Source organism: Tachypleus tridentatus, chromosome 10, assembly GCF_004210375.1.
Source record: "Tachypleus tridentatus isolate NWPU-2018 chromosome 10, ASM421037v1, whole genome shotgun sequence".
In the NCBI taxonomy this organism is placed as follows: Eukaryota; Metazoa; Arthropoda; class Merostomata; order Xiphosura; family Limulidae; genus Tachypleus; species Tachypleus tridentatus.
In genome coordinates this window covers 156,917,134-156,943,260 of record NC_134834.1, presented here as the reverse complement: position 1 = coordinate 156,943,260, position 26,127 = coordinate 156,917,134, and the positions used below count along the sequence as shown (strand labels likewise).

At 30.6% G+C, this 26,127-nt stretch overlaps 2 protein-coding genes across 2 annotated transcripts in view; one reads left to right on the top strand and one right to left on the bottom strand.

The window, feature by feature from the left end:
• Window positions 1-21,504, top strand: part of PpV (Protein phosphatase V) — a 37,260-nt gene extending 15,756 nt beyond the window's left edge. Inside the window, exons 4-10 of the mRNA XM_076464763.1 lie at window positions 2,719-2,786; window positions 3,208-3,281; window positions 7,453-7,532; window positions 10,805-10,924; window positions 15,456-15,545; window positions 18,283-18,340; window positions 18,688-21,504. Of these exons, the coding sequence (XP_076320878.1) occupies window positions 2,719-2,786; window positions 3,208-3,281; window positions 7,453-7,532; window positions 10,805-10,924; window positions 15,456-15,545; window positions 18,283-18,340; window positions 18,688-18,878 (681 nt within the window). The 3' untranslated portion in view covers window positions 18,879-21,504. The remainder of the gene's footprint in view (window positions 1-2,718; window positions 2,787-3,207; window positions 3,282-7,452; window positions 7,533-10,804; window positions 10,925-15,455; window positions 15,546-18,282; window positions 18,341-18,687) is intronic.
• A 296-nt stretch (window positions 21,505-21,800) lies between these two features.
• On the bottom strand, window positions 21,801-25,880 carry LOC143230719 (beta-1,3-galactosyltransferase brn-like). The gene is made up of 2 exons (XM_076464762.1): window positions 25,528-25,880; window positions 21,801-24,304 (listed from the first exon to the last, which is right to left on the bottom strand). The coding sequence occupies exon 2, from the start codon at window positions 24,233-24,235 to the stop codon at window positions 23,003-23,005; it is 1,233 nt and encodes a 410-aa protein (XP_076320877.1). The 5' UTR covers window positions 24,236-24,304; window positions 25,528-25,880; the 3' UTR covers window positions 21,801-23,002.
• Window positions 25,881-26,127: the final 247 nt, after the last annotated feature.

The following is a 26,127-nucleotide window of genomic DNA, read 5'->3' as shown; positions in this document are numbered from 1 at the left end:
AGTATATCCTACCAACAGTTAATTTAAAGTTAGTTTGCACTTTTCCTCACTGTGTACATGTAACTGCTGTTAGTATTTTTGTCTGCTTGTTCAAATATACAATTATGGTGTTTTTACCTAAGTATACTATAGTTAGAGAGACATTTCAATTATATTTAGGTCTTACTTTTATAGTTTAGTTAATTATGTAATATTTGTGTTTTAAAAAGTGTTTGAAAGGTTTAATAATTTTTAAAAGTTTAACTTGTCTGGATTGTGATGAAAGTGTATGAACAAGATTGCATCATTTGTTTGTGCATAGCATTAGTGAAACAAGTCTCTGTACAACAAAGATAAAGTTCCATGGACACTAGTTGACATGTCAGCATAAATAATAAAATCAAAGAATTGGAAAGAAAAAGTAAAAATAAACTACTTTTTTTTTTTAAGACATGAAACTAAACATTAAAAGACTTTTTAGATATTTGTATGAAGAGCTGAAAGGTATGTGTATTACTGTGCAAAAGTGTTAGGACATTCCTCCCATTTTATGATGCTAATTCTTCTATGCCATTATAGAATGTAAATTTTAACACTGTAGTAATGGTTCACTTATCCCTGTTGACAACTGAATGAACCAGGGTGAGAATACTTGTACCAAGGACATATCATAAGCATTCTGCTTGAATGAACATCTGGACAAACTTAGGGTTGGAAATAGTTGTTATGGTACCTCATGCAGTGTCTTAACTATGTAAAAAGGAGTGAACAAGGAACTAGCATGTGGTACTAGTATATGTTGGAAGGAATCAGTTTAATAGCACTCTACAAATAAACCTTGATAAAAACTGTTTAACACTATGTATGAAGTTTTGTCATGCAACAGCCCAACAGCATAGGGAATTGTCGGTAGAGCAGAGAGTTCACATAAAATCTTTATGATACTATTGGACTGTCTGACAAATTGCTGCAAACTTAAAATGCTCCCCAAACAGTCAAGTACACTCTAGATTATGAGACTGAGACAGGTAAGTTTTAAAATAGGAAAGAAAGAGGCAGAGTACCTGAACTCAATGATACTGGTGTTAAGTATCTTCATTTATGCATCTTTTGGCACAGAAGGAAGACTACCACTGATCTCAAACATGAGATAAACAACCAAGTATCAGGAAAGCTCAACGAGAATGGACTATTTGTTTTTGGAGCAGTTACAAAACCTTTATTTTGATCTCCAAATTGAAAATTGCTAAAACATGCAAAACTGGACTGTTGATGATTAGAAAAAGGTGTTATGGATTCATAAGTTCAAGTTTGAAATATCTGGTTAAAAATATATAGGTTGTACATCTAGCAGAAGAAAAGTGAGAAATACTTATCTCAATATCTGGTACCTACTAAAGCATGAGGTAGGCAGTATGATGTTTTGGGGGTGTTTTTCTGCTTAGACAACAGGAGGATATATCAAACTAGATGGAATAATGGACTGGCATAAGCACCATCAGATACTGATCTGTCATGATAAATCAAGTGTTTTGCATATTATTGGTAAAGAATTTTACTACCAAGAAGATAATGACCCCCAAACATTTTCCAACCTGTGCAGAAATCACATAGATGAGAAGGAAGCTGCTGGAGTAATTCACATGATGCAGTGACCCCCACAGAGCCCCAGCTGAGACTTGATAGATCAAAAACCTGATAAATTAAAAGTTACCTCTAAGGAAACTTTGTAGAAGTGTATTATAAATGTTTGAAGTAACATCTCAAAGGACATTTTGATTAACAATGCCTAAAAGGCTTCCTGCAGTTATTAAAGTAAAAGGAGAACAATCAAAGCCTGAACTGTTTGCTGGACTCAAGCTATTCCACTGAGCTTCTACAGCAAATATGAAAATTAATAAAATTTTGGTATTTCATCTGCAATTTACCTTCTGTGTTCTTTTGGTAATAGCTTGAAATCTAATTTTTGACATTGTCCTGACACTTTTGCATCTTTGTTCTTTTGGTAATAGCCTGAAATCTAATTTTTGTCATGACACTTTTGCACAGTACTGTACAGATTTCAATTTCTTAATTTTAAACATTTCATTACTACATGCAGTGATAACATAGAGTAAGTGATGTAGTAAAAAAAAAGGAAAATAAAATATAAACATTTACCTTAAAAATCTTTTGACACTCTTTTATGAGGTTCTAGAGATTATAAAAATACAATGTGAAAACTGTACAATAAAAAAACTACTTTTATACCTCATAAAAAATCACCATTTTGGTAAAGTATGTAAAGTCTGAGTGCAGATAACTACATTAAATAATTTTTTTTTTTTTTAAATTAGAAATTGTAGAAAAATAAATGTTTTATTTTTAAACAAAATAACACTAGTATTTTGATCTGGTAAAACTACATGTTTTAGGAGAGTTCTTGTGAAATCTCTAACAATTTAATCCTCTAGTTTATTTTTGGAATGGAATATAGTAATACTGATGTTAGTTCTGGTAAATGTGGGGATACAATAGCAAAAAAAACTGATAGAGCAAACCACTATGTGAATATACATATCAAGTCATTGAACCAAATAACTGTTTTGAAGTGTAATTTGCATTATTGTAATGTCCTTGAACCATCTGTCATTGGTTTCTGTGTAGAATCATTCTTATTTTAATAACTTGGCCAGTGATCATTATTAGTTTGTCACATTTGTATTATATATTATGGTATGTTTATTTTGTGTTATTTAGGGTGATTTTGTGGACAGAGGATATTACAGTTTAGAAACATTTACACGTCTTCTTACTCTGAAAGCGAAGTAAGTAATTATTTTAATGTATTTCTGTTATTAGTGAATCCTTATTTTATGTGAAAATAAAATATACTAAATCAGAATTATTTAGATACTGTTGTTGTTTTTGTATGCATGTATGATAAACTGTTAACTACGTGGATGGTGATTGACTTTTACCATCTCCTGATTTTTCATATTAAATAATTTACTATTATTTAGGCTGTATGCACCCAGGAGAAATTGTGGCTTGATATTCACCAGAAAAATATACATTTTATGTTAATAACTTGTTCATACAAATATTAGACAATTGTAGGTATGCGAGTTTCATTAATTTGGTAATATAAATAATAAAACATGCATATATTTTTTATGCTTTGTAAAAATTTAAAACTTTTTTTTTTGTATGTGCATAGCTAGTTTAATTTTGTTTTGACCTTGACAGGTGGCCAGACAGGATTACATTGTTAAGAGGGAATCATGAAAGTCGGCAAATCACTCAAGTGTATGGCTTTTATGGCAAGTCTGATACAATCTTGAATATATGGTTAATAACACAGTTTATATATGTTAGTTTTATGTCATACTGTTTCAGGATACTCTTTTAAAAATGATGAATTTAATGTTTCAAAGAGAATTTTGCTTATCAACCATATCAGAGAAAATCCAGTAAACTATCATATTTGTGGAATTAGCAAGGCTTTTTTGTTTTTCTTTCATGCAGTGGTTTTTGAATATGAAATCATATACAGCAGGAGTTTGTTTTAAAAGTCACATCTGATTTCTGTATGGTTCTGATATCAGTGAGACCAAATGTTTCCCTATTGTTTTGTTTTTCTGTCAGTAAATTGTGGAAACAAATTCAATTACCAGCTTTAACTATAAATGTCTGTACTTCACTATAGGTGAAATATCCAGAACAGTTCTCTGTTACTTTGTTTTCTCTGTTGGCCTTTACCATCATCTTGGCATAAACTACTAGAATGGAAGAGATTTGCCATGAGAGTTTAGTGTATTTGTGTGAGTGTAATAATAATAATACTTCTGTTTCAGAAATCGGTCGGATGTTTTTATCATTGTAACTAATTTTTTATTATGTACGCATGTTATAAAAGTTTTTTAAAAGTGTATGCTAAGACTAAAACTTTTGTATGACCTGAATTGTTGTACTTATGTTTTAAAGGACATTTTCTGGTATGAGTAAGCATACATTAGATAGTATCATTATTCAATACATGATTCTTGAGAGAATATACCTTCTGGCTTAGCTCTCCAAGAAATATCATTTCAGAAACTATAGGTCAACTGACATAAAAGTAGACTAAAGAACAAGTTCTAGTCTTTTAGTTGTATCATTATGCTGTGTATAATTGTTGAAGGTATTGCTTGTAAACTCTTGAAGTATATATGTAAATTAAATTACACCTATATCTGAAAAGTAATAACAATAATCATTTATTGAGCAGTGAAAACCAGTCACAAAGTGTTAGGTGTAGTTCACTTTTGAAAACTAACTCAGCTTTTCAGTGTTAAAATGAAATAAGTGTGACCGCTCTTGAAAGGCAAATATTTTTAAATACTAATTTCAGACTGAACAGATTTAAACATTAATGTATATGTGTACTGTAAAATGAGAGAAATTGTAAAATTCCTTCCTCGTCTGTTTTTGGTGTTCATTTTGTAAATGTGATAAAATGTAATTTGAGTAGATTGAAATTTGCCAAAGAGTTTTCTAATTGCAATTTAAATTATTCAGTAGTGATATGTATCATTGTGTTTAATTACTCAGATAATACTGAAGCTACTAACAGTGTTTCTACATTTTAAAAATTACATAATACTGATTGTAGCATAGTTCCCTCAATTATGAATAGATGAAAATGACCTTGCATGCCAGAATACTTAACACTACTTGGTTTTATTCTTTCATCAGGACCTTAAATTTTAGTAATAAGCTCTATCACTTAAATTAATAGGTATTGTATTCTAAAAGTAAGCCACATACTAAAGTACATCATATGATCACTCCATTATTACAAAGTTTGTGACACATATCCAAACAATATAATATATAATATAAGCATTATTTTTAAACAAATTGAATATCTTATGTAGTAAAGTATAGTTAAATAAAATTAAGCAAACTGCATAATTAATGTTTCAAGAAATTATCTACAAGTTAAGCTTTATTACTGATATGCCAAGTAATAAATGTAATTCATATTTATTTATCATCAGCTATTTTATTAATTACTGGTTTCTATTCATCCAAAAAATAAAAAATTCTTAATTTTTGATGTATTAAACTGCACTTTTTTCTGCATTCACTTTGTCCTAAATGTATTCATTGGTATGTTAATTGAAGATTCTTTCAGTTTCTAAATGTAGCTAGCTTTACCTACTGTATATTATATTTTGTATTTATCTTTTTATACATTGTTCTCTCATATTCAAGGAATAGATAAGGCATAATTTTCTTACAGTAAATGTTGGGCATAAAATCGGATATAGAAAGAGTTTGTCTTGAAGTCAAAGCTGCTTTTTGTATTTTCCAGTGTTAGACCAAACATTTTGTTAAGTTTCTGTTTTTCTTGTTATTTCTATAGTGTGGTTCTTCATTGTATCATTTCTTCATCTAGTTGAAAACAAGTATTAATGTATTTAGGTGTTGTGTAGAAGAATTTTGTTCACATTGTGTTTCTGCATTTGTCTTAGTTCTATGTATCCTACATAGGTGTCCCATAATTAGATGTCCATATATACACTGCTGGAAAAAATCTTAAGGCCAATGAACATAAAGAAAAAATATGCACTTTGTGTTGTTTGACTCAACCACGTATTTGAGTAGAGCTTTGAAAGATGAAAATAAGAAAAGGGAAAATAAAAATTAAAACTTTTGTTGCATTTAATAGGGAAAATGTGAGCACTGTGAAATTAGCCTAAATACCAGCTGGTCAAAAGTTTAAGAACACACTGAAACAAAACATTAATCGGTAAATGTGTAACGAAATTTATTCACTTGTGTTCAAGCATGAGCGTTGTCAACATCTCCTGTGTTACATTGAGTAAAAACATCGCAAAGGCTAAAAAGTTAACAGAGTTTGAACATGGCAGGATTGTTGAGCTGCAAAAGCAAGATCTTTCAACGTGCCATTGCAAGTGAGATTGGGTGTACTAAAACTGCTGTTGCAAATTTTTTAACAAGACCATGAGGGATACAGAACAAGAATTTCAAGTGGTCGGCCCAAGAAAATTGCGCCAGCGTTGAGCAGGAGGATTTGACGGGTTGTCCAGTAAGACACCAGCCAATTGTCAAACTAGATTAAGGCCCTTATGGACACAGAATGCAGCTCAAGAACAAGAAGACAGCATGTACGAGAAAAAGGCTTTAAAACCCGTAAATGTCTTCAAAGGCCATGCCTCCTTCCACACCACGAAACAGCTCAGTTAATCTTTGCTAAGAAGCACCAAACATGGGACGTAGAAAAGTTGAAGAAGGTTTTGTTCTCAGATGAGAAAAAATGTAAACCAGATGGTCCAGATGGCTTCCAACATTACTGGCATGATAAGGATTTCTCATCAGAGACATTTTCTACATGACACAGTGGAGGAGGTTTTATGATGATCTGAGGTGCTTTTTCCTTCCATGGAACAATGAAGTTTCAGGTTATAGAAGGGCATCAAACAGTAGCTTGCTACATTGGCATGTTGGAGAGAGCATCCTTATTGACTGAAAGCCCTCGCTTATGTGGAAATTACTGGATCCTTCAGCAGGACAACCCTGCAATCCACAATGCCTGCAGGACAAAGGACTTTTTCATGGCAAATAACATGATTCTTTTGGACTATACAGAATGTTCATCCGAACTGAACGCCATTGAAAATGTTTGGGGGTGGATGGCAAGGGAAGTTTATTGAAATGGACGTCAATTCCAAACAGTGCATAATCTTTGTGAAGCCATCTTCACCACTTCGAATAAAATTTCAGCCAGCCTTCTGGAAACGTTTATATCGAATATGCCAAAGCGAATGTTTGAAGTTATTTGCAATGATGGCCATGCAGCTCACTACTGAGACCTTTTGTTGGGCATTTCCTACCTTGTTTAGGACTTTTTTTGATATGGTCTCAAAATTTTGACCAGCTAGTATTTAGGCTAATTTCATAGTGTTCACATTTACCCTATTAAATGCTAAAAAACTCTTTTTTTTTTTTTCCCTTTTCTTATTTTCATCTTTCGAAGCTCCACTCAAATAAGTGGTTGAGCCTGGCAATGCAAAATTCATATTTTTCTTTATGTTCATTGGCCTTAAGATTTTGGCCAGTGTGTGTGTGTGTGTAAAGGAACTAAACGTATATAACTATTGGTTTCTTACAATGTTTTGCATGCAGAGATAAGAATATTTTACCACATTTCAATGTCAGCAGGAAAGCAAGGTAATTGGTTGGTAGAAATTCAGGTATTGTCCAAGTGATTTTTGATATTACTGTGTGACTATGAATATTGTTGAAAATGTTGAAAAATCCTCAGCACAAATACTTTTTGTACTCAAGTATTTGTGTGCGTTTGCATGTGCTAGGAATTTCTTGGTTTCCAAACATTTTCAATTAAATAAAAATGTATGTACATCTCATAACATTACGTGGGTGTTTATGTTTGTATATAATAATCACATATATTTGTTTGTTTAGATGAATGCCAAACGAAATATGGTAATGCCAATGCATGGCGCTATTGCTGTAAGGTGTTTGATTTACTGACTGTTGCTGCGGTGAGTAGTAAATAGAATCGGAGAATATATTACTTTGCATTTGGCTAATATAATAGATTATGTTTGAATCAAGCTTTGGATTTAACATAATAAGTTGAAATTACAGTTGTATATTTAATAAACATAGTGTAATAAACATAATTAGTCAAATGATCTCGACTATTAACCCTGTCACTATTTGTGAGTAACTTTCAGATGTCAGGTTCACTTGTGTATATTGAAATTTAAGTAAAAATGATAAAACTCTGTTTTAACAATGTTTCACTCAAAATGTTTTGTAATTGATTTTCTTTAAAGTATATATCATAATTTGGAATTTCTAAAAGAAACATTAAAGGCATTCTTTCATTTTAGTTCCCAAGAGTCTTACTTGTAAACAAAACATTCAGTGGTTTTCTTTACACTTTTTTTTTTTTTTTGTAAATCCTAGTGTATAGGTTTATTTGTTAAGAAATCACCAAACCTTCAGAATTTAATTATTCATTTGTTGTATCTTGTGTGATTTTTTTTTCCTCCTCTTTTCTTTTTTATGGTTTTGTTGTGACAACCCTACATTACAGTATTTGTTGTGTCACAACATGTAGTCTAATGAAGCTCAGCTATGAAAATAACTAAGACCAGTGTTTAAATATATATGATTGAATAGAACACTGTGTTGTTGTGAAGTAACTAAGGTTGTTTTATCAATATATGGTTTCTTAAGATACTGACTAGCTGGAATTCTTATTGGGATGAATAGAGGAATCTGATCAGAAGTTTATAAGACTTGAGAACAAACAAACCACATATTGGGAAATTTATAGCTGTGGTGTAGTGGATCAGACAATGGCTCTGATGAGGTTTTGGTTTGTTTTCAGCTAAAAACTTTTAGGTCGTAGCTCTTATCCTTTGACCAGTTTGAGATATGATTACAGTTTTGAACTCAAGATGTCAAACCCTTTTGATTGATGCACATGGCCATGCTCAACCTCTCATAGAATCAGTTTACTCTAATTCTGCCTATAAAAATGCAAGTGCTTGTTTATGGTTTCTTTATATACCATTTAATCCTTAAAAATATTTTGTGTTAAATTATTCTGTATAAAAGCAAACAAAAAATTTCTTTTTTTTTGACTTAAGCCCAATTAGACAAGAGGAAAATATTGATGACTCAATTTCTTATTGCTTGAATATTATTAAGTTTATGATATTCATTCAAACAATACAAAGTAAAATAACTTGTTACTTGTGTAGCTGAACTACATTTATTAGATATAGAATGAGTTCAGCCAAACATTGTGATCCATAGCTTGACAAAGGTAATGGTGATACTGTTTTTTAGAGGTGATATTTTAGGTCTTTGATAAATCTTTGTTATTTTTTGTGTAATTTATAGCTAGAAGTGGATGTTATTGCAATAAGCAAAATAAAGTATGAAAATAAATTGCTAATGACTATATATCAAATTTAATATATAAAGTAGAATTTTCTGATCAACAACAACAAAAATTGTGTGGAGGAAAAAGAAAAAATTAATCCTGGATTATGTGCGTTTGAAATTGTTTTCTTTGAATTTCTTTCTTAAATAGGTCTATATTGCATAAAAATAGGAATTTATGAAAAATATTTTAGTAAATTATAAATTATCTAGAAGTAACATTGTTTAGTTAAGTAATTAACAAACATAATTCTATTTAATTTTAGAATTGGAGCCTTTGTATATGCAATGAAGTTAGATTTGTTATCTGTGTATTACAATGTACAGTAGAAGATTAATGTTCCTTGAAAACAAATTCACAAACAATTTTTGGAAATTCCACAACATATAAATGATGGAAATATTAAGTCAAATTTTATGATTTTTTAAAATCCCAAACTATACAGTATTTAGTAAGTTGATACTATGTTTCATGTAATTTCCACTTTGAGAAATAAATAAATAATGGACCATCAGTGATACTTCTTCAGTCAAGATAGACTTAAAAGTTATATTGTTTGTAAACTGAGTTACCCATTCTTTGTCCAGGTTATGAAGTTAAATAAAATGTGTTGGTGGATGCTATAATAAAAATGCACTTTCACATTATTTATTTATGATATTATTACATTATTTCTCACTGAATGTTTTGTATAAGGTTTGAGACCTCATTATTCGTATACTTTAAAAAGGGACACACTATGTAATGAAGAAGATGACTTTGTAGGGAGAGCTAGCAGTCAAAATAGTGGTAATAGGAGTGCTTTCTCTTACCCACTTTCAATGTCCAGTTCTTAATGTCTTTCCACACTGTTTTAAATGATTAATTAATTGATGGTCATTAGTTGCAAAAGTATCTTACAGGCCAAAACTGTGAGGTAATGGATAAAAGTAGGAAGTTTGTTAATTCAAAGAATGGCTCTTTATATCTGCCTTATGGTGGGTGTAGGAGTGAAAACTACAGCTGAGTTTATGTAGTATTGCTATTGTGGTGGCAAGTTTTTTTCATTGCATTCATACATAGGCACTACTAATGAACTCTCTGGGATGTACAAAATGTTTGTGGGACCTCTTTCCTCCACTTTGTAAGTTGTATTATAGAAAATACATAAGGTGTGTGTGTGTGTAAGGACGTGGGACCATCTATGGATGTAGTTAATGTTAACTTACCTCTAAGATGATGAGAATTTAATAGCACCAATAATGGGGGGTGGAAGGGGTTGTGAACCTCCCATTAACATGTCCTGTGTTGAAAACTATCATTCCACAAAGGTTGTGATTGACCATACGATCTAGAATTAGTTAGACAAGAAACAATGAGACAGACACATAGATTATTTTGTACTATTTGTGTACATTACAACTGTGCACTTGTCAGGAACTAAATTGTATTTACTCTGCTTCATAACTTTAGCATGTCTTCTTCCTATATCATATTTTAAATTTAAAACAAGGAGTGGTGGAACTAACTTTTCTGGCAGGAAGAGCATTAATAATATAAGTATTATGTTAATTTTAGGTGTTGAGATACTGATATGCAATAACTAATCTCATGCAGTTCTGTTATTAAGAATCCTGTCTTACAAAATATTGGTGTTATTTTTTCAAAATGTATCCATACCACAATTCCTGTGAGAAAGTAAAGTTTAAAATTAGTTTAAAAATTGTTTTGTAAATGTAAAAACATGCAATATAACTTGACAAATATATCTTGATACACTTTATTTCAATTAAATTTCAGATACAAAATAGTGTTTGTGATATTAAATATCATGCTTGTCCAATCTTAGATTAACACTACCTGTTTTTCTTTCAGATAATTGATGAGCAGGTACTTTGTGTTCATGGAGGTCTCTCACCAGAGATCAGAACATTAGATCAAGTAAGAACTATTGAAAGAAACCAAGAGATACCACATAGAGGGGCTTTTTGTGATATCCTTTATGGTGTGTTAGAAGTTGAATAGTTACTTTGTGAACTGGACAAATGGATTGAAATAGAAGGATTGTGATCAAAATCACTACTCATGTCTGTTGCTGTGTTGTTTTTTTTTTGTCATCTTTTTAATGCAATCTGTTTTGGTTGAAATGATAATGTAATGAAACTGTCAGCCCTTTTACAATGATCTGTTCAGATATGTAACCCCCACAGTTTGTTTGAAAACAACATATTTTTTCAAGGGATGCTAATTTTGCCACAGGTTGTTTGATACCATAATGTTTTTATTTATACAATGCTATAAGATTTTGTCCAAAGCAGCAAGTAACATGAATTAAATGAAAACTACTATGGTATATACGTGCACATTTTCTGTTGCAGTTATGACTAAAAATGTAATAATAGTATTCAGTATCCAACTGTACCACATAAACAATAATTTTCTGTTTCTATTGGTATGAAAAATAAAACCATCTTTCCTAGAAAGTTGAAAAATGGATATGTGTTGCAGGAACCAATTTTTTGACATGACTGACTTACTAAAACTTGTTAAATTAGTATAGAGAGATGTAGTATAATTATAATGAGAAAAATAGATTTCCAGAAATTATTTAAAACAAAAAAATATTTTTTTTCTCAACAAGTGGAACATGATAAAGCTAGTCAGGATTTAATGAAATGTACACAGCAGCTGTTAACTTTTATTCAGAAACACAAGAATTATTGAAAGTTAGCAAATTGTTTCAGTATTTGTAAACAATTGTCTGAGTATCATTTCAATAAAAAGTATAATTTTAATGGTTAATTTTTGTTTGACATAACATTTTTTATAGTCAATCAGTGTTTTGGGTCTTGTTTTAGAACAGCCATATAAACATTTGTTATATTTTACAAATTGGTAAACGATGTAATTTTGTACAATCTCATAAGAAAGATCTGTTGAAATATGGCAAGAATTACTAAAAGATTAATTGACGCAGATGACTTCAGTAACTGTGAAAAACAAATTTAGATGAGATTGACTAAAAAAGAAGTGAAAATTAAAAGTAATGTTGTCTGTTGAAGTCAAATAACAATAATATGAGAATTTTTATATAGTTGTCAGGAAAATCCCAGTGTACTTTATATTATGAATTGTAAACTGTTGTTTGAAGAAATTAAAATGTAAGCACAAACTAAAATGCATATAATCTTTATAAAACTATAAATAACCTTGATTTGGACTAATTTTATAAAATCTGTTTATATCTGTAATAGGTTGATCTTAACAAAAATAAGTACCACATCAAATTATGTAATTTCACTTCCTTGGACCCTTGCATTATCTGGGTTCTGCCTTGGACTCAGCAAGTAGCTTTGACTTTAGTCCTCATACGTTTTTCTTTTCATCAGTTTTATCATTCAAATGTGTATGCTATATAAAAAATTGCTTGATTTAAAGAAATTCTTGTTGAAGTGTAGTGTACTTTATGATTTGAAAGTTTTGTTCCTAACATTAAAACCAAATGCAGCTAGATGTTTTCAGTAGTGGTATGCAATTGTTTCAGTTGAGTCTGTAGGTAAAACTCTCCCAAAAGATAAATAAATATAGTTGTATATAGTGTTTAAATTAACACTGACCCTTAAAGACTGACCACAATATTTCAAAGATAATATTTTTTAAATTTAGTCTAAATCTAAAGTTTAACTTTTTTTTTTACAGAAATAACTCATTTTTGCCATAAAATCTTTACTAATTAACCTGTAGTAAGTGATTAAAAATAAGTGTAGTTTGTTTTATCCCATTTTCACTTCACCATTAAACTCAATATCAGCATGATATATAGCACACTTGTTGATATTACACTCTTCCATGGCTTAGATTTTTTAAAATTCAAAAATCTTTTATATCACTTTTCTTATACAGTGGTACCTCGGTTCTCGAACTTAATCCGTTCCAGAAGGCTGTTCGAAAACCAAACCAATTTTTCCCATAAGAAATACTGTAATTTAAATTAATCCATTACAGACCTCCAAAAATTATGCATTATGAAGCATTTTAAGTAAAAATATTGCTTATTTATACTTGTATATTAATACTTAATGCATAAAGTCAACCACAAAAAGTCTATCTGCTACTGAGTCTGGCCACGGTTTCTTCCAGGCTGAGTTCATGGTCCTCAAAGACACTTCCCTCCAGGCTTTGTCTATGATCCTCAAGCAATGGAGGATATTAAAGTGATTTTTCCAGAACTGAGGGTTAACTCTGTGTCAGAGGTCACTTCAAAGCACCTTTCAAACAGTGCTTTGGTGTTGAGTTTCTTAAATTTTGATGTGACCTGCTGGTCCATGGGCTGAATGAGAGGAGACGTGTTAGGGGGCAAGAGCTTCACTGTAATGAAACTGTACTCCTCCACCAACCCATCCTTCAAGCTTGGTGGGGTGAGCAGGTGGATTGTCCATCACAAGAAGGGCCTTGAGTGGCAACTGTTTTTCCATGAGGTAATTCTTTACACTTGGGGCAAACACTTCGTGGACCCACTCCATACAAATTGCCTGGTTACCCATGCTTTACTACCAGCCTTCCACATGACATTTAGTTTACTTTTCAGGACATTATTTTTCTTAAAAACCCTCAGGTTCTCAGAATGGTACACAAGCAAAGGCTTAAGTTTTAAATCCCCACTTGCATTACTACATAACAATAGTTAGCCTGTCCTTCATTGGCTTGTGTCCTAGCAGTGACTTCTTGGTGATGTAGGTCCTTTTTGGCATTTTCTTCCAAAAGAGGCCTGTCTCATCACAGTTAAACACTTGTCGGGGAATAAAACCCTCAGCTTCTACATAGTCCTTAAATTCCCTAACAAATTTATCAGCAGCTTCTTTGTTAGAACTGGCACCCTCCCCATGTCTCACCACACTATGTATGCCACTTCTCTTCCTGAATTTTTCAAACTACCCCCTACTAGCCTTAAAGGCATCACTTGTATCAGCACTCATTCCAGGGGTGTTTTTCAGGAGGTCAATGTGCAACTACTTTGCTTTTTCACAAATGATGGTCTCAGAAATGCTATCACCAGCTAACTGTTTTTCATTTACCCAAATCAACAACAGTTTTTCTACCTCTTCCATTGTTTGTGATCTTTGTTTCATAAGCACTGTCACTCCTTTTGCAACATCAGCTCTTTTGATCACCTCTTTATTTTTCAGTGTGGTGCAGACTGTAGACTTCGCCACACCAAACTGTGTAGCAAGGTCAGACATGCGAACACCACTCTCATACTTCGCTATGAGATCTTTTTCACCTCTATTGTGACTCTTAACAACTTTTCTTTCTGGTTTGTTGCTTTCATTATCCTTCTTTGATCTCATGGTGGCTTATTTAATCAGAATATTTAGAAAAAACAAACAAAAAAAACACTGGAACGTTCAGAGCAGATTTTAGTGGGGGTGTGGACTGAGCGACAGGTGCGGGTAAAATGTTTTGGGCAAGCTTGGTGTGGGCCAAAAATGGTCAAATCGTCGTTCGGGTAATCAGTCGGTTTATTTCGGGGGTTTGGGCCACGACAGCTTGGTTCGGGAACAGAGTTTATGTTCGACAACAGAGACATTTTTTTCTCAAACAATATGTTCAAAAACCGAGGTACCACTGTAATGAGTTTAATTACCAATAACAAAGGCATTAGTTAAAATTAATTGCCAATAGCTTGTTAATATTAACTCAAGCTATGAGGATGTTCACAAAGAGTGTATGAATTTTCATGATTTTTATTATTCCTAAGTAAAATTATGGTGTTAAAACAGTTAATGTTATGCATTTTCTCATCCATATTGTATTAATTATTGAGACAAATACATGACTAAGTGTACTTTCAGAGACTGCAATGTCATACTTGTGTAGTGTTTCCTCAACATGTAAATTTTCCCAGTTTTAAGGGTCAGTAATACCTTAAGTTTAAACTAAAAAGGAAAACCAATTATATTTGAATATGCTGCAAATATTCACATATTTTAGGATAAAATTAAGAAATGGCTATGTAAGTTGAAAATGTTTACTTTTATCAGTTTTATTTACTGATCATGGCCTAGTGATGTACATGAGAGACTGTGGAATATTGGTTAAAGGTTTGTGTTGCACTATTTCCCTGAATGTTTATTAATTATTAGCTGTGGGGATTTCATATATGTATCAGTCAACTCCTCTTTTAGTAGAAAGTAGTTGATTATTCTGTCTGGTTGACAATTATAAATTATGGAACTTTACTACAAGTTCCTGAACTGGCTGTGTAGTCCATGTATTGCATAAGATGCCTTTTTGTTTGAATAACCAATTAAAAATATTGGTATTAGCTTTTTTGTACTTTTCAAGTGAAGATTTAAACTAAAAGATGTATCATGTGTGTTATAATTGATAAGTAAATTAAAACTCAGGATTAACTAAACTTTCTTAGTTTACATCTTTATTGCTACTGTGGGTTTCTTTGAGCACTTCTCTAATACTTGTCCCACTTTTATCATATCTGTTCTTGATTCTTAACTAATCGACACATCTAGTGTGGTCTGATCCAGAAGATGTGGATACATGGGCTGTTAGTCCAAGAGGAGCAGGCTGGCTCTTTGGGTCAAAAGTCACTCATGAGGTACGAAGCTTTAATAATTAAGAGTTTATGGAAAGCAAAGACTTGTGTAAGCACTAATCAAAGTTACGATAGCTATTTAAAGAGTTCTGATTTCAGAAATGAACAGTTAGTGCTTTATACATTTACAGGTTTTATAGAGAATAAAAGTCTGCAGTAAAATTCATTATTTTGTAAAGATGGAGTTATTAAAGTAAATTTTATTTTTCTGGTAAGGAATGCCTCTTGTCTTGGAAATTGTTCTGACAATAACAAACTAAAGCTGTCTAAAATTCTATTGATATATGGTGGCATGTTCAAAAGTGTTTGAAGAACAGTTATTCATATATACAATCAAGTGTACTGAATCCAACAATGTCATGAATGCACATCAGAAGTAATTTCAAAAAGTAAGTTAGAAAAACAAATGTAAATCTTCATGCAGATGATGAAAAACAAATCATATTAAAAGGACCATTATTAAGGGAATTAACATTTAAAAAAAACCAGTAAAATCCATTTGAAAATCAATGTTGTCTGATACATGGAATTATCTTAAAAGTAACTGTTTCACCTGAGGAGTGATCATCCAAGTTGTTTTCTAAGGATTTTTCATTATGTGTGTGTTAGAAACTCATAAATTTATTTATTATTTATAGTCTGTATTTCAAGTTTGAAGCCCTTTTTGAAGTTAGTGGTAAGATATTGGAGGCCTTTTGATAAAACATAATAAAGAGTTCATGTAAATTGCAGTTTTTTTGTTCCTTTTTTCATGCTTTTTTTTTCTCAAAGATCTGAATTAATTTATAATATACAAAAAAGAAACAAATTTCAAAAATCTGGTTGTAGTTTTGTAGAAGTAGAAAACTGGATTAACTGCACCTCAATTAGCAGAAATAAATGTCTAATAAATAAATTATTAGTTAATATCATTCAAAACAATAACTTCAGTTCTGTAGTTTTCAAATATATTTTCACATAAAAAAAAAAAGAGAAGACTGTAAAGAGATGTGTATAAAACATACTGTTTACAAAATTTAATGGGTGCAATTCAAAACATTTCATTTGTTTAACTACAGGGTAGAGTTGCTAATACCAAGTTGTGAAAATTCTGGAAAAGATTTCAGTACAGTAAACTCTGGAAAACTAATGGTTTTTAACATGAGGTATTTGGAAAACTAACTTCTGTTCCTGCATCTTCCATTTTCATTGACAATAAGCTGTACCAAATTGTTTATCTTGGTTGTTTGAAAATAATCTCTGAAGAAGTCATAAAATGGAGGAAAGTCTGTTTTGACAACACAGAGTTTTATCTTCAAGCCATGTGATTATCACTGGAACAAGAACAATACAGCTAGTGTAAAATGAGCTTGACTTGTTTGGCAGAAATAAAATATAACAGATGTGCTGATAGGATAAAGAACATGGCCTTTTTCAAATATCCTTAATTCCATCTTCAAAGGTTTTAAAAATACTTTACAATGTTTCTAACATAGTTTTTTTTTTATCAGTTATTGCCTTAAATTTGTTGATAAAGAGAAATGAATATCCAAATAAACAAAATTATCATAAATTACCTGCTATATCTGAAAAAGTTACTTTTGCCATTAAAATCTCCACATTAACTATACCTGATTATATATCTTCATTTAATAGTAGAGCAATCAATGTAGGCCGAGATATTTCGAGTAACATTTTAGGTCCCACTAAAAGTTGTGATCATCTTTTAAGGGACAATGAGGACTGTAAACTCAGTGATATGACATGTTGTCTCTTATGTTCTTATTAGTTTTGTTTTTTTTCAGATTTAAAGTGGATAAAATTCTTTAGAAACTGAATAAGTGATTTGACTTGTAATAATCATGGCTTTTGATGATTGATAAACAGCAGCATCCTTGACAGGCATAACTATTCATTTAAACACTGATATGTGTTATCATACAAAAAATTTACAGGCTGAACACAGTGTTTAAAGTTTTATTGAGTCAAAAGATTTTACTTCATTAAGTGGAATTGAAGTAGGAAATTGAAAAAATTCTTAAAGTAATGGAATCCAACTGTGTGGATAAATCATGGTGTACAATATTATTATAGTGTATATTGTAACTTGAGCAGCCAGCCAGATACAAATTGAAATAATAAGTGTAATAAATATTTGGTTTTGGTGACATGCTAGAAAAGTTTTTAATTTTGGCCAAAGCACCGTATTTGGGAGATACATAAGCAAGGTTTTAATTTTTATTAAACTGAAGCTTGGAAAGAAATAGGATAAGAAATTAAAAACTTTTAATGTTCAGTAATGTGTGATCATTAACATTTTTTTAATTGCTTCTTTCCTATTTATTTTATATTTGCTTTTCAAATATTTAGGTGTTATTGTTATTACTAAAGTTTTTTTAGTTTAGCTGAATTTTTTTATAAAATGTAATAACCATTATTTAATTTTGGTGTTTAAATATGTAAATATCTTTAAAAAGGACAAATTGGGCCCGAGAAGTATTTTAATTATTTTTTCATTAACGTATTTGAACTGTGTTATATGGATTTTATTAGGTATATATTTTATGCTGTGGCTTTGGTTTTCCCTGGTGTAATAGCAGGAAGTATACCAACCTACAATGCTAAAATGTGGGATTTGGTTACCCAGAATGCACACAGTAAATATCCCAATGCAGCATAGATATTAAGTTCAAATTATTGTCTGGATTATTTTTATAATGAAGAAGAAAACATTCATTTTTTAATGACTATTTCTTTTTAGTTCATGCATCTGAACAATCTAAAATTAATATGCCGAGCTCATCAGCTTGTTCATGAAGGTAAGCTGTTTTTTAAATTCAAACAAGATTTAAAAAAATTTCCAGATACATACAATTTTAATTCACTGCTGTTTAAATTTGTGGATTTTCATCTTAGTGAGTGTTATTGGAATTCAATTATGAAGAATTCAGTGTAGTTGTGTACGATATTTCTTGTATATATTTTTTCAGTTGATTATCTTTATGGAAATTTTTTTTCCTCATCACTATCTGGTTAAAGAGGTTAATGGTATTTTTTAAGAAATTAAACATTAATAGGGTTGGTTTAAATTAAAAATAAACTTAATATTTTGAGCATTAAAAGTTTTATTGCATACTAGTAATAAGATAGTTAATTTTTTTATTAGGTTATAAGTACATGTTTGAAGAGAAGCTTGTCACTGTGTGGTCTGCACCCAACTACTGTTATCGCTGTGGAAACATTGCTGCTGTGTTGGCCTTCACTGATGTAGAAAATCGCACCGCTAAGTTATTTCATGCTGTTCCAGACTCTGAGCGTGTGATTCCTCCTCGTAACACTACTCCATATTTTTTATAAGTGACTATTTTAGTGTTTGTTTCTGTACATTATACAGTAAGTTTGGCATACTGTGTCATGCATCAGTATCACAGGAGAAACCATATATAATCTCAACTATTAAAAAAAAAAATGTATCAATCAACTTTGTTTCCCTTTTGGAAACATTTGTAATCTCTTGTCATTTATCAAAAATAATTTTCACTCATTTAGTTTATTCTCAGAAAAACTTATAAACTGGCATACATGCTGATGGTTTTCAGTTGAATTATCATTTCCTAAAACAGGATATATTTCTTGTACATAAGTATTTCTTAAAGGCATAAAAAATATTCAAATTTGTGAACTTTTTTAATAATGCACTAATTTGATGGTATGAAAAGTGTTGTATTGATTTGAAAATTAGTGTAACCACACAATTTTAGGTTTTATGAACATGTATGTTATCAATGCATAATTGTGTAATATCAGAACTTAATAAATTAAAAGTTACAAATGACAAAATTGAAAGTATGTTAGCTTTACTGAATGTAAAATATGTCTTTATTTATGTTTTATGTGGTAATACATCATAAACAAATGATACCCAAGTCACAGAGCAATACTTCTGTGGAAGAAAGGGGTCATTGGCTTGTTTATCAAAAAGAACTCCCTTCAAGCAATTGTCTGTTTAAGCCTTTACAACAATACTTTTCTAAAAGGTTAATAGGAAATATTTTCTTATTATTCTCAGCTGCAAAGCAAATGTTTTGATAGATTCATGTATCTGCAGAAACCTGCTACTATTTATTTAGCTTGAGCAACTTGTTAAACCAATTTTTCTTTTTGTAATTTATAAGAGGTTATTTCAGATATCTCTTAAGCATTTTGTATTTCCCATGTATTAATTAAACTTATGTAAGGCTTGATCAATTTTTCTTCTTCTGGTATAATAAGTGTCCTTGAATGATAATGTCCAACTCAAATCAGAAAAGTAGGTTAAAAGAGTGGATTCAAATGAAAAATGTGTCAAGTTTTCAATATGCAATTTACTTAACTGGTATAAAGTCCTACTCAGTTGTATTGTGAACCCCCCTTCTTTTTTAACTTATGAAATACATTTTGGAATTTTGGATTACAAATCTATAAACAAAAGTTACAGTAAAAGCAGATTTTCTCTTATAATCATTCCAATTTCTCTATAATGTTCTGAAACTTGTTATAAACTCTACAAAATAATAATCTAAAACGATGATTTCTGATCTGTAATTAACTCTAGTAACAAATTATCATAAGTATCATATTTTAAGTGCTGATTTTCAAATTGGTGTTTAAGTAGAGAAGAAAGTTTACTAAATTTAGTTACTATGTTAGTAGTATTTAAAACACAGTGCAAGTTCACATATTTTGCCTTAGTTTTAAATAACTAGTTGTACTTCAGTTTTATCCAGTAGCAACAAAAGCCAGATTAATCTTTATAAATAGAAGAGTATATTTACTTCTGCTATTAATTCATTATGTAATATGTATTGTAGAAAGTATTATGACACCACCTTTTTCATCTAAGTTCTACTATATACAGTTCAATTCCAAATAAAGCAAGGATCACAACTTCCTAACTTAGACATGTTACTGGCTGTTACAATACCAGTGTAAATTCAATGAGAAAAATATTTGAGTACTGGGGGAATGGCTGAGTTGAAAGCTGAATACAAAATTCTCTTGCATATATTGATGAAAATATTTAAAAGACCTTGAAGTACTGGAGTCTGAAAGTCTGCTTCCTCTATGGTAAACAGTCCTAACAAGGCCAAACTAATAAATGTGAGAACTAGCATGTTTGATGCCCTTTTCTAGCTCACAGCCAAAGAAAGTGCATGTGTGTTACATGGAATTATTGAAGGTTTATTTTAAGGTATTCCTCTCATATGGAAATCATCAGGTTGAAAGAGTTAAATGTCATGTTCTGGAAATTTAGTGTTTTGACTTTCATAACTGCACAGAAACAGTACAGAAAAACCAATTCTCCATGAATATCTGAAGAATATTAGATTAAAATGTACCAGTTTCTCTTAAAACTTGGCCATTTTCTAACCTCTTTCCATCCTCCATTGCTGTTAACATGAAATATTTTAAGCCTCATTATTCTTATCCACATGGTGGTTAGTACAATTTGAGGACAATTAAGGCAAAAAATAAAAGAAAATGTTCCTATAACTTATTGTTGCCACTATATTTTTCAGGTACAAATAGGAATCATTAGTTGATACACAATTGTTTTGAAATTTAAGACATCAGATTTAGTTGTGTGAAAAAATATTGTTGGATAAATATGATTAAAACATTCATGAATTAGAAAGAGGTAATAGTAATGTTTATATGAACTTGATTTTACTACAAAAATGTTAAAAGGAGCATTTTTCTTTATTACCTACTCAAAATATTTTTATTGTATAATAGTGAAAGTTCTTTAATGTTTTGATTTGTACATGCTTTGTTTGCCATTATGATCTTATTGTTAATAAGAAAATAATTTGGTAAATAAAATAAATGAAAAGCACACAGTTATTCTGTAGTGATAATATTTGATATTGAAAATCTTTTTAAACTAAAACCCTGTCATCAGATTCTTTGATTTAGATATTAAACAACTGATTTTTTATAGCAAGCTTTCTTGAGAGTGAATTGTACATTTGGATCTTTTGAGCAGGTTTTACAGAAAAGTAATTTTCTTTGGAAACTAAACAGCCGATATAAAAACATGCTTATTACACTAATTGGTAGATTACTGAATTTAAAAGTAATATTTCTTAGCATTCTATGCTTTTCTTTTGTGCACAGTGCAATTTCATATCCTTTTGTATTGTTTTATGCAAAAAAGTTTTTCAGGTAGTAACTTGGTAACAACAGATAATTGTTTGTTCACTTTCAGTTTAACACGTACAAATTCAACACATTTGGAACTTAAACATACAATTGGTTTTTAATACACAGGCTCTTTTAGTGTTACAATAAGTTTTTTGTTTTAATTTCTGATGTGATTAATTTTAAACATTTAAAGTTACATTTGTACAATGTATACAGTCTTTAAGAATATTTATAATGTACAAATTAATTAACTTACAGTTTTAAGATAAAGTACATTTCTATAATCTACAGATTATAACTTTATCTGTTGAACTTCTGTATTTAACTCTTAATTTCGAGATTGAATATCTAGAACTTTTACACAGATACTCTGAAGATTTTAAACATATTAACTGTATGGGAATAATAGCCACTTGCATTCATTAATATCAATTTTTAAAAGAAAATGCCCATCAGACTTCAACTAAATACTACAAGAAAAGTATCCTAGTTCAAACATTTTGACTAACAGTGCACTACTGCACAAAACTTTTGAAGATAAATTTTAGAAACTATCCATTTTCAGTAATTACAAACATACATATATGTTATGTATATTTTAAAGAAAATACTGATAAAGTTAAGTAAACAAAATTAAAAGGAAGGACTGCATTAAAAACAAACTGAAAAAAAAATTACACTAATTGAAAAGATCCCAGGGTACAAGCTATAAAATGGGTGGTGATTGAGAGTTCTGCTAGGTTTAGATAACGGGATGGGATTCTTCATACGAGTATAATTCATTTACTGGGCTACCTGTTAGTGCCTTTCTACCATAATGATGGGGGCTGGAATGCTAACTTGCATCCAAATGGTGGTTCTTTATTTTTCTTATTTCAAATTTTCTCTTCTTTACTTTGTAGAGTAGTCACCTTCCCACAATTGCCTGCAGGCAGTGAAGGGTGATATAGATGTGGGACGTCATGGGCTTGAGCACCCATATCTCTCTCCTTATTTCCGTTTCTGTATCTATTGCTACTCCTTTACTTATTATACAAGACTGGCAAATGGAGATTAAAACTGACAGACTATATATTCCCACTGCAATGTGGGTCCCACTTCTGCAGTCTCCTTCAAAACCTAGGATGCATTTTATATCCCACATTATCACTTGTATCCTGGGATCTTTTCAATTAGTGCAGCATTTTTTGTTTATCATTTGTTAAATTATAACAAACTTTTATATGTATGTATGTATGCTATTTTATAACAATATTTTCATATAAAGCTTTATAAAGAAATCCATATATTACAGTTATTCATGCATTTCCTAGACTTCTTTGTTCTTCCCACACTTTTTGAAGTTCTTTTGGATTATCATAACCATGAGAAGCTATCACATCAGCATATCCTAGCTTATCATAGGGTTTTTTCCAGAAATAAAAATTTTTATTATGGAATGGTGATATTCCACATTTTTTGGCCACAATACCAAGAAATACATCATCAAATCTGAAATGTTTGGTGTAAAGACTTGTATAGTACATGTCATATAGTGCTGGAAAAGATAACACATAAGTTCCAGCTGTGACATATGGAGGATACCTAGAGAATGGATATTCCTTCAGAGTTATATACCACTTACTAGGTTTATGCCTCATTGGTGATGTATCAAACACATAGCCAGCATAAAGACTATCTCCTATGGTTTCATCAACATCATAAAAAAGTTTTCTTTGAAGTGGTATTTCTTCAAAGGTTCTGATTTGCATAGTATTTAAAACAGTGCTACTTAGTGTTGTTTCAATCTTAAACTTTTTATGATTGGACTTTGGAAGTTTCCTGTTATCATCATAGGACAAATATAACAGTCTTCTGTAACCTAACTGAATATTGAGTGGATTTCTTACAAACTTTAGAAGGTTTTTGGTTGAAATATACACATCATCATCAGCAAATATAATAAATTGAGCTTTGGGGCAATTGTTTACAACCCATTTAAATCCCATCATTGTTTTTATAGTGTTATTGTAGTAAGTGTCAACAAAGTCAGCCTGAACTAAGTCTTGATACTTTTCATGCTCTTCATCAATGTCATCTTGTAAGATGGGGTTTGTCTCGCTTTTACCAAGCAAAAAGATCCGGCGAATAGTTACATCAGAAAATCTTTGTTCCCAACCCCAACTTTTGCGAATAGCATTTCTTTGTTTTAGATTATTTATTGCTGATTTAATTACATAAAGAAGAACTACATCTGTATAGTTGTTTTTATCCTTAGCTTTACATTTTACTTCATTTTTAATCCTAAATCTATAGTTATGTACATTAATTGGCTTTATGGATGGCACTTTTCCTTCTTTTATCTCCCAAAGTACTTCATCCATATTAATATCAAGAGGATAAGTAAATTTGGTGTGATAATCTACCTCAAAGAAGTGAATGAAAACACCAAATATATCACAAATTCCAATCAGAATTAAGCTTCCTAAGATATACTTGACCTTCAGTTTTGAAAACCAAATATCTGATCCACACATCCTTGAGCAGTGCATGTTTTTAGAAGATAGTTGTTTCTACATCAAAGCTTCACAAGACGTAATTAAAGCAGTTCCAGTGAACCACTGTAAGCAAATAAAACGTAAACTAAATGAAACAGCAATGAGGTACAAGAATATATCAATCTTCAACAAGTAGTGAGGTATATGAAATTTATACTGCCATGAAAATAAAAGCAACAAATGCAATGTTTAATCAGTAACAAAAGGTCATCACTATCAATATACTTTTTTCCTAAGACCATTTATTTTTCTGCCAAGCAGTACTTACATTTGGACAATACTGTAATTTCTAGTGGATTGTTTCAAATATTTTGAGTGAGCCACATAAATGATATTTAAAACAAACTGAATGCCAGTAGTTCTTTGCTTCTATCACAAAATCTCATAATGAAAATATTATAAACTAACTCAAAGTTACATATAATTGTCTGGGAACATAAAGCTTGAATTTTACTGAAAACATGAACAAAGTATGTTCTAACCTTGATATCAATAACAGTGAAGTTATGATACATCTAAAATATCAAAGTTTTTACCAGAAATAATGGTATTATGTACACTTTTACTGATATTAAATACATCAACAAACTAATTACTTTTTAGTCCATTTTCAAGTTATTTCTCCAGTGTCAAAAGTTTACATGTAACCGAACAAAGTAGCACCAAATATAAGTAGCAGAATGACAAAACAGATCAATTAGTCTTATCTGATAATGTACATTTTGTTCTTATTTAATGAAACTCAAGAAATATAAATGAGACTCCAGAAATTACCTCACTGAGTCAAGAATGTAATTAATCTATTATGAAAAACATTAAGATCTCATCTTTGTGATAACAAGTAAATGTATTCTGAAGCTTAAAATTAATCTTTTTAAATTTATGTGCATAATATTATTCCACTTTGTGATCGTTTGTAATATTTTTACTTCTAATGTAGCAAATCATGGAAAATAAACAATATATATTTTGACAATATAACAGTTCAAACCACTGTTCAGTTTTTTTCAGCTTTATATGTCTGAGAGTAATAAATAATAGTAAATACAGTGGTAAATGTAACTGAAGTTAAACATTGAAGTTGAACCAGTAGATGCTGCACTAGTAGTTAATTCTCGAAAGTTGAATTTGAAACAAGTATGCAGCAAACTTGTTTTTGATACTAACGAGCCTAATACTATATATGCGCGACTTTACAGTTTACATTTCAACTTCAACTCCTTGTGAATTAACAATCTGGGTTTTCTACCGTTCCTAGTATTACAAAACAAACTTCATTGACTTACCTCATACTAAAGTTATAACTCTGAATGTACTTAAACTTTGTGTTTATCACAGATTGCTATACCACAAAATATGTGGAAGTTCCGTTTCTTTGAAGAGGTTCATAACATGATTTGACTAAGCCTAACGCAAAAATTAAATTACGAGTTATGAATGACTTGATAATTCTGTCAACCGAAAACAATGACAAAAAAGTAATGCATGAGATTAAAAGATATTAACTACTATTTTAGAACGCTTAATGGCTGTATTACTTTAACTACTTCCATCCGTTGCTAGAATTATTAAACTACCAACGAAATGCCTAACATACATTACTCATAACACCTTTTTTCATTTCCACTAGACGGCGCACAAATATTCCAGAAAGTCTTTATGATTGAGCAGACAACTTATACTATGATACGAGAATAAGACCACGTCAAATTCTTGTGTTTGTGAATTTGTATTTTAATTTCTCACTCTGCAGGACTTTATGAAGAGAAAATGGAGACATTGCACCGAGGTAAAATATTTCATGACTATATTTTTTTATATTATAAAATTATATTATGTAGTATCAACATTTCAGAATTGATGAGTGCTACGGATCATTGACCGCG